At 44.6% G+C, this 8,982-nt stretch overlaps 1 protein-coding gene across 3 annotated transcripts; it reads left to right on the top strand.

Annotated features, from left to right (window-relative positions):
• The first annotated feature begins 1,511 nt into the window (after nt 1–1,511).
• LOC123443439 lies at nt 1,512–8,545 on the top strand. Of its 3 annotated transcripts, XM_045119811.1 has the most exons (3): nt 1,512–2,256; nt 6,236–6,381; nt 6,499–8,545. In XM_045119811.1, the coding sequence occupies exons 1-3, from the start codon at nt 1,545–1,547 to the stop codon at nt 6,604–6,606; spliced, it is 966 nt and encodes a 321-aa protein (XP_044975746.1). In that variant the 5' UTR covers nt 1,512–1,544; the 3' UTR covers nt 6,607–8,545. The 3 variants fall into 3 exon arrangements, with proteins under 3 accessions (XP_044975746.1, XP_044975763.1, XP_044975755.1); XM_045119828.1 differs by lacking the exons at nt 6,236–6,381; nt 6,499–8,545 and adding an exon at nt 4,087–4,610; XM_045119820.1 differs by lacking the exons at nt 6,236–6,381; nt 6,499–8,545 and having other exon boundaries at nt 1,512–2,447.
• The last annotated feature ends 437 nt before the right edge of the window (nt 8,546–8,982 follow it).

Genomic DNA, 8,982 nt, shown 5'->3' with positions numbered 1-8,982 from the left:
ACGGCTGCGGCGGCAGAGGGGTCGCGGGGTGTAGGAAGGGGTGAGGGGGATGTCGGCGCGGCCGTTCATCGGGCCAATTCACCCGCGGTGGCACTAGGCGGGGCGAAAGCGGCGCGGCTGGAGAGGGTGCGACGCGGGCGCTCGAGTGTGCAGCGCGTGGGAGCGGGCGCACGAAATAAGCGCCGGCGATGCCGTTTCGCCGCGCGCGTTTTTTGTGCCTTCGCTGCAGCGCCCAAAGCGGATGCGCGCACGCAAAACACTGTATTTCCAGCGCGACACTTATATCGTGCGGCTGTTGGAGATGCTCTAAGCATGAGGCCTTGCGTGTTAAAAAAAGGAATTTGAGGTTTGACCTGTCGGGAGACGTTTGAGGGCTGAATTAGAGCTAATAGCCGAACTACCACTAGTCAAAATCAAACATGCCAAAATACCATTAGTAAAAACCAACTTGCCAAAATACCACTGAGTTCAATTTTTTATAGTCAAAATATCACTAGTTCATAACTGAGACTAACACCATCTAAAAAAGACTTACATGCCCTTACCTCTTCAACACAGAATGAACAAACACAAAATGGTTCACACAAGTCACAACAGAGTATAGCAGATTTTTATACTAGCAGATAGAGAGTACCACAAGCATCAGAGATTCATCCCACCAGCTGCCGTCGAGGGCCTGGAAGGACGACGTCAGGCCTCGTCGGGGGCGAGCGGGAGGGCGCCAGCGGCTGACGTCGAGGCCAAAGGACGTCGTCGCCAGGGCCCGGTCCTCGTCGGGGGCCAGCGACTGTTGTCGAGGCCAGAGGGCGGCGCTGGGGCCTGGTCCTCGTCAGGGGCGAGCGGTAGGGCGGCGCTGGGCGGTGACGCTACGGGAGGGCGGCGTGGCGACCGGAAGGGCGGCGGAGTGAGCGTCGGCGCGCCGTCATGGGTAAGGTGGGAGAGGATACGGGAGAGATTGGGCTAGGGTCCTATGTATAGGTTTATTATGGGAGCGTTTTGAGAATACCAGAAAAACTGATTAGACATTAACGATTTGACTCACATAATTAGTTTGACATTTCACGGAAATGTCATTGTGGCATGAAAAACTAAGAGAGGAGTGCTATTTTGACACTTCATTTTTCATAGTGGTATTCTGGCACTTGTGGTTTCCATTAGTGGTATATAGAGGGTGCTTGGATCCAAGAGACTAAAACTAGTCTGACTAAAACTAGTCTCTTTAAGAGGCTAAAGTTCCAAGCACCCCTGACTAAAGAGAGGCTAAAACTAGTCTTGAGGCTAAAATCTTTTAGTCAGGGGTACCCCTACTAAAATGTGCATTAGTCCTCTCTCTCCTCATTTAACTCCTCATGCAAGTTCTGGATTGGAGGGTTTGGAGGATAATAAATACTCATTAACTTGATTTTAGTCTCTTTAGTACTTGGATCCAAGCATGGGTGGGACTAGCAAATTTTAGTCTCACTACTTTTAGTCATGGGACTAAAACGTATCAAGCACCCTCATAGTGGCAGTTTTGTGGCCGAATTAGCCCCATCGCGGCTGTAATGGCCGATTCCACCGCGCACCCGCCGGCGGCGGTGGATCAGCGAGTCCAGCGGCTGGCTACCCGCGCGTCCATCGCACTCGCCGCTGCGGCTACGCTCTTCCTTGTGTACCTCGTCCGGCACGCCTCCACCTCCTGCTTCCCCGCGTCCCACACCATCTCCCTCTCCCCCTTCCCCCGTAACTCCTGCGACGCCGCCTCCCGCCGTGTCCTCCCCCCGGACCGCCGGCTCGCTAAGCTCCGCTCATCCTCTCGCTGGCGCCGCCGCTCCTCCGCGCTGGCTTCCTCAGTATTCCCTCCGCTCCGTGGCCTCCGCCTCTTGGCCGGCTCCTCCCGCGTCCTCTGCCTCGCCGCGGGAGCCGGCAACGCCGTCGACGCGCTCCACGCAGTGGGAGTAAGCGAAGTGACCGGCATCGACCTCGTGGAGTTCCCGCCGCTCGTCCGTCGCGCCGACCCCCATCGCCTCCCCTTCTCCGGCGGCGCCTTCGATCTCATCTTCTCCGACGATCCTGCAGGGTTCTCCGGCGCGCTCTTCCCGTCTCGCGTCGCCGCTGAGGCCGAGCGCGCTATCCGCCATGGCGGTGCCATCGCGATTGCCGTCGACCGGCAGCTGGACCCCGCCACCGTCGTCGCGCTCTTCAAGAGGTCGCGCGTCCTGGATACCAGAGATGTCACCTTGGATGGCTCCCAAGTCAGGTTCTTAATTCTTCAAAGTAATGGCACCACCCTGAACCCGTGATGATATAATGTGAGTAATTATCATGTTCATTATGGTGTTGTTCTTAAGATTGAACCCTAGATTTCACCGAACTATGGATTTTTGCATCAGAAAATTAGAATACAACTGTAACTGTGTAGATTAATATACTTGAGAAATAGGGAAGATTGCTCTAGCAATTATAAATTTCTGACATTCCCTGACAGCTCGTTTGGTACCTAGCCTTTCATTTCATTTGGTGGAAATGAAATGAAAGCACATTCCTGCAAAGATTTCATTCGGTGGGATTTGGTTTCCAAGTCCAAATTTCCTGTTTGGCTGCCATATGGATTTCCGAAGAAAGCTTGTGCCAAGAACGGAGCACGGGGAGGAGCAACTGGGGGTCCAGGCGGGGCAACTGGGGGTCATCGGCTGCTGCTCCCGGCAGCAGGACGGAGCGCGGGGCGGAGCAACTGGGGGTCGGGGGAGGGAAGGGGAGAGGCGAGGAATAGGAGAAGAAAGGAGGGAGAGGGATCAGCGAAGGAGGGAGGGCTCACTGGTGGCGGCGAATCGAAGCGCCATGGATGGGGAGGAGCGGGATCGGGGAGAGAGAGTGGTCTCAGGGAGGAGGAGAGCTGCGGCAAATCCATAGGAATGACGGGGTGGAGGCAGAGATTTGGGAACAGTGCGGCTCTTTGGGGGGGGGGGATTTGGGTGGAAATGACAATTCAATTCCAATGGTTAATTCTGTGGCAGCCATACAAGTTAAACCCAGAATTCATAAATGAAATCCGCCAAATCCGTCCGAAATGATAGGTACCAAACGACCTGTGAAAGTTTTGATCCTTTTGCTTTGCTTGTTTTTTTAGGTATGACCATACGAATCAGGATCAAAATTTATCAAGTCAATACAGATTCTGTGAATATATAGGTTCATATGCACCGCTTTGCGATTTTGCAAACTTGTGCACTTCAAATAATTAAAATAAAATAAAAATCATGGTACTTTAAATATTGATTTAGTTACATATATACAAAAATGTGTAAAGAAGATGTGATCATTTATCTACTGTACAAAATAGAGTGCTTCTGTGCTTGGTAGAGTTTTTCTTCTGCTGAAGTATAAAGCAATTAATGACCGTGATTAGAGGACTACTCTGCCGCTCTTGTTTAACGAAAGGTTGGTTTGTTCACTTAGAAACGTTGGTATTCATGTCCAAAGAGGTGAAGACTAAAAACCCATGGACAACCCATGTAAGCACTTGTCCGAAAACTACCAGGTCCAGTGCCATGGACGTGTAATCCTCTCCTTCGCCGGACTGCCTGGACTCTGAAGAGAAGATGAGATCTCTTCAGATGAGACCGGCATGCCGTGCATCTTAACCCTTAGAAATCCCAAATTCCCAATTAAATTGTTGTCCTTGACCTCCAATTTGACCATTATCCCCACCCAGAGCTCGCCAGCGCCCAAATCCTAAACCTAGATCATCTGCCCAACTGAGTTCTAATTCTTATACCATCCCAATGTTCAATGTACTATAACAAAAATGTTCCACACGAGTCCTTGTTGCAAGATATATTTGAAAATATGAATTCAAACTAAATGATAGAAGGTAATCATTAGTGAATACACACACACCCATCTTTTTGTTGTCGAATGGTTTGCATTTTTCTGGTTTGCTATGTAGTCCCATGATCCCATAGGGTAAACTAGGGTTGTCATATTACCTTACAATGCCGACATATGCTTGTATCCGATGCAAGAGTGACACATTTAGTTTTACCTCACTTCATAGCAGAAAAATAATTTACTCAACAATAAAAAAACATGTTAATCTGTATATAGGGACAATCATACGAGCATGAAGGCTCAAGGATGAATCTACGATATGATTTTGTTGTCGTGTTGTGTCCATCGCATCAAGGATCCAATGTTCCTTACTATGTTCACGGCGAAATGTACTTGTTATAATAATGTAGCAAACATTATATATGTGATTTGATGTATCAGACCATTCTATATTTAGAAATGTATTTACAAGCTCATAACCAAATCTTTCATATGGGCCTTCTTTTCAATTATTTCCGGTGATGGGTTGAGTTGCCGATCTTGTGTCAGCCATTCAGTTCTTAATGTGGAGCAGATATATGTTCGTCGTATGCATTGATAAGTTGTATGAACATATAATTATTATTTGAAAAAACAAGTTTCTGGCGATGGGTTGAGTTGCCGATCTTGTGTCAGCCATTCAGTTCTTAGTGTGGAGCAGATATATGTTCGTTGTATGCATTGATAAGTTGTATGAACATATAATTATTATTTGAAAAGAATAAGTCTTCATTTTTTAGTGGAGAAATGGTTTGACATAAGTTAGATGGAAGATTTAATCATACTTATCGCTTTGTGCTTATTGTAGTATCTCCATGTGTGAGACATCTCACATTTTGTTTCTCTCAAAACAGTATCTTAACTCTCAACACCATATTTTTTTGCATCCTCTTCTGTCAATGAGACAACATAGTCGATGACTGCATCTATGTTTGTAGAATTTATGAAAGTTCAGTATCAATTAGATCAACTCCAAAGGAGTGATATGTTAGGATAGTTGCTTGTCAATAAAAGTCCGAAAACAACAAGAATAGTAGTTCTTGGAAGTACGACTATGTTTGCACCTCTTGAACTTTTTTTGTCTAGCGCCATTGGAGATTTAAGCTTGACGGGTATATTCTCATTCATTTGTTCTTGTACAACATAAATATTTGCAGCTAATAAAGTATCGTTAGTGGTGTGAGAGCAAAACTGGTTTTCTAGGGCTATAAAGTTGGCGGACATAGGGTGCTTTAGAATTGTTTCGCCATCAAGATATGATTTTGCCCTATATGTTTACCATTACAAGAGCTAAGTTGTAATTGTCCACCACTTTTGACCTTTTCTCTTTTTAAATCAAATATTGTAGCATTTATAAATTTATCATTCTGCTCTTTTGATAAGGATGGCATCAGTGCTTGATGACTGTTATGCAAGGCATCAATGCTAGATGATAGTTATACAATGGCGTGTTTACTGGCCGGGGATTTGCTTTGCTACAGGAGCGTATGCGTTGAATCCTGAAAACTGGGAACAGGTTTTGCTTACATGACACGGGAGGCAATGAAAAAAATTGAGGGTGCTGAAGATCCTAACTGTTTTCCTATCCAGAGGCTTCCCTGCCAAACTTTTCTGCCATCCAAGCTAATTTTTCCAGATATTTATGCTATTGCGTATAATTTCCACTGTAACTATAGCTCTTACCGTCGTCAAGCTATTATACAAAATTTGGACCTACCCAGAAAAGGGTACACTTAACCAGAAGTAGTTTTTCTGTGCAGTTTCGTAAGTTTTCCTCTAATGATGTGATAAAATCAAGTGTAAACAAATCATTTCCTTGAGTGCATCATGTATTTCTTTCTTCTGTTGTAAAACCAATTAAATTCTCCACTTCGTTTACTATCCAATATATGGTTAAGTTCATGAAAATTAAATCTTCATATTTTGTATTACGATATATTTAGAAAACAATCTTATCATTCTATTGAAAGAATAGACGGGTGTGGTGTACTGACCAATACTCCTTCCATTCCAGTTCCAGAATATAAGGTATGCATGATTTTCAAGATTTAAATGACAGTAATTTAATCAATGAAATGTGGGTTTTGTGTCATAAAAAATATACCATTGAAGTCATTTCGAAGGAGCTTTTCAATGGTATAATTTTTCAGTAACATGATTTATGTATTATTGGTTGAATACTTTTTTTTTTGACCCGTATCGGTTGAATATTTGAATTGATGATCAAAGTTAAATCTCGAAAAGCGTGTGCACCTTATATTCTTGAATAGAGGGAGTATATGGTTATGGTTATGCAAATTTAATATCTTTCAGCGTAACATTTTATTGGCAGAAAATCCCAATTATTTTATTGATGATCTAATAGTCACTTTTGTAATCCGACTAGGAGGACTAAATATGAAAATGCTGTTTGGAGGCCGGTATCACGTGCTTCTGCTTTTATTGGCATCAGCCCCAGTCACGTATTGGTATCCCGTATTTCAGCAACGAACGCCATTTAAACACCACCGTATTCCAGCACGGCGGGCACAGGTGCCATCACCATTTCCTTTATGTTCTCATGTTCCTATCCGAACCAGCTAGCCATTTGGTCGTTTGTCTCTGCCGCTGGCAATCTGTCTATTTATAGCAGATTTTCTTGCGTCCCAGTCATACAAATCGCAAACACAGCCGCTGCCATGGCTTCTTCTTCCACAGTCAGATCCAGGGAGAGGGGCCAGCATCTACCGCTCATTATGTACACGCACGAATCAATGAGCTACCAGAAAAAAACACAGCCAGTTGAAAACAGTATTCTGCATCAATGAGCCCTCTCATGTGCTGCCTTGCTGATCCTAATTCTGCGAGATTTAACATAGGTGCCAGTTAATTGTTGAATCACACACTGGACTATGCATCGGAAAAACAGAGACATGTGCTCTATATGTCACAATGACCTGCCAATCACATATGAACATTTGCTATTGCATTAGGAGCTATCGTCATACAGTCACATATTACAGTCTAGATCCCAAGTTAATTACGTTCACGTCCAGCAGGAGCCTTGTGCTTTTGAGACGACCACCCCCTCTTCATCTCCATATTTTTTGGCCCCTGCACAGATCATATCTTCGGGAGACGCTTCCTTTGAATCGGCCGGCCCTCGTTAGCGCCGTTGTACTAACCGTTAATCTCCTCTGTCACATTTTCTTTCCTCCAATCCAGCTTCCTTTTCTCCATTGCTGGAATCGGAAGAAATTCAATATTCCAGGCCTGTATGATCCCACGAATAGAAGCAACGACCATCTCCACTCCAGCTGCCTCCTATAGGATAGCCCCCGCATCCAATCTAGTAGCCAATCTGCAACCCAATCCAAACGAACATCACGCTAGATCCATTTTTGAAGAGACAAATCATACTAAAAAAGCTACCAAAACAAACATCCTCAACATGCCCAAACGATTCCCAACACTAAAAAAGAACAAAATCGTCAGATCCGCCAGAAGATTAGCCAGAATCCGGCTCATCAAAGAAGAATTCACTTGAGAATCTCAGCCAAAGAAATGTAAAGCAATCAGTAATGTCATATCCTATGGGCCTATACATAACAATTTAATGATCCACGAGCCCCTTGCTGACGCCACATGTAGAAAATTAATATTAGCCCTGGAGGCACATCATATCCCTTCATTACCATGCTAGGTCGAAGCCCGGGTATACAAATAGCTATGGTATAAAATCAGCCCTAGAAGCACATCATGTCCCTTCATTACCATGTGTCTCTCAACAGTTTGTGATGGGGCATTTAAAGAGCAAGTGGTGACCAATATGATGTTCATGGTGAATCTTGATATAGTCATGAAAGAGCTTTGGTGATATAGTCTTGAAGCAATGAAGTAAAATGAAGAGTTCATTATGGCTTTTAAGAAACCAATATAGAGCTTGAAGTAAAGATGTTGGTTGACCAAGATGAAGCTCAAAGATTGTATCTAGATGGTCAACATACAAGCGCAAACAATGTACCGCGTGGGATCAAGTGATCTAGTGGTATGGTAAGTAATTGTGAATTGTGTTTTGTTCACTAACCCTTGTTATGTGTTTGCTATGTCTATGTGGGTCAGGTGTTTCTCATGGGCTTGCATCAAAAGAAGGATTTCGAGTAGCCTATGTGAGGATGCTATCAAGTGGTGATGGTCATCGGGTTCGAGGAGTCCAAGTGCAAGATGAGAAACCGGAGGTTATATGCTTTGAAGCTTGTGATCCACATCAAAATAATGTGCATGTGAAGATGGGCTTAAGTTAAGGCTTCCCTCATTGCAATATGAGGAATGATTTCAAGTATCTTCACCAAGTGATTGTGGACAAGAAAAGGATTAAAACTTAAGGCAAGCATTAAAAGTCATCAAGAAGCCCAAGTGAAATGTGCAAGTCAAAGGTATACCTTAGCTAGGTTTTCCTAGTTTTGTCGGTCTCATGATGCTTTGTGGGAGACCGGATTATAGGTTTGATAGCCATACTATCAAGAGGGACTTTCGGGCAAGTTGCTTGAATACGTCGCATGTTGAGAGCTCAAACCTTTGCAGGATTTGCATCATTCTTTCTTGTTGATCTGGGACGGTTCTCTACGAGAGGACCTTGGCTTTTCTATAGCTTTAAAACGAGCCCAAGATCATTGAATTCGGAGCTCGTATGCCAAAGTTATGCATGTTTGTGTTTCCTGCTTTGGCTTATCCTCGGTACCTTGTGTGCATGGGATTTTGAGGCCGTGTGCATGCCCCCCCATGCACACGGGCTGGTACCGTGCAAACGGGACCTCGTGGGCATGGGCCCTCAACCCCCGTGGACACGGGGTGTGCAGGAAGTGTCCGTTGGAGTCCCAACGACTAGTTTTGGAGGTTGGCTATAAAAGAGCCTTCCTCTCCATTGGTTTGGGGGTTGTTTATACACTTTCTAAACATTATTTTAAGCATCATACCACCTTTCCCAAGCCCCTATTTCCCCTCTTAAGTGAAGGAGGATTTTTGGATGGATCTTGGAGTCATTTGTTGATTTCCTTCATTGCATCCCCTCTCTTGAATCTCCTATTTTCGAGAGTGCATCTTGTGAGAATGAGAGAGTGAGTTGAGCATTTGTTGCTTGACCTTGCATTGTAT

Source organism: Hordeum vulgare, chromosome 1H (assembly GCF_904849725.1).
Source record: "Hordeum vulgare subsp. vulgare chromosome 1H, MorexV3_pseudomolecules_assembly, whole genome shotgun sequence".
NCBI classification, from domain to species: domain Eukaryota; kingdom Viridiplantae; phylum Streptophyta; class Magnoliopsida; order Poales; family Poaceae; genus Hordeum; species Hordeum vulgare.
The sequence above is the reverse complement of the archived record's forward strand: the minus strand, read 5'-3'. Positions and strand labels throughout refer to the sequence as shown.

Bases quoted from the DNA above. Each gene is read 5' to 3' on its own strand.
- LOC123443439 (XM_045119811.1), top strand. From the start codon at position 1,545: ATGGCCGATTCCACCGCGCACCCGCCGGCGGCGGTGGATCAGCGAGTC. The intron at 2,257-6,235 runs GTAATGGCACCA...TAATCCGACTAG, and splicing joins CAGGTTCTTAATTCTTCAAA to GAGGACTAAATATGAAAATG. The intron at 6,382-6,498 runs GTGCCATCACCA...CTTGCGTCCCAG, and splicing joins TTCCAGCACGGCGGGCACAG to TCATACAAATCGCAAACACA.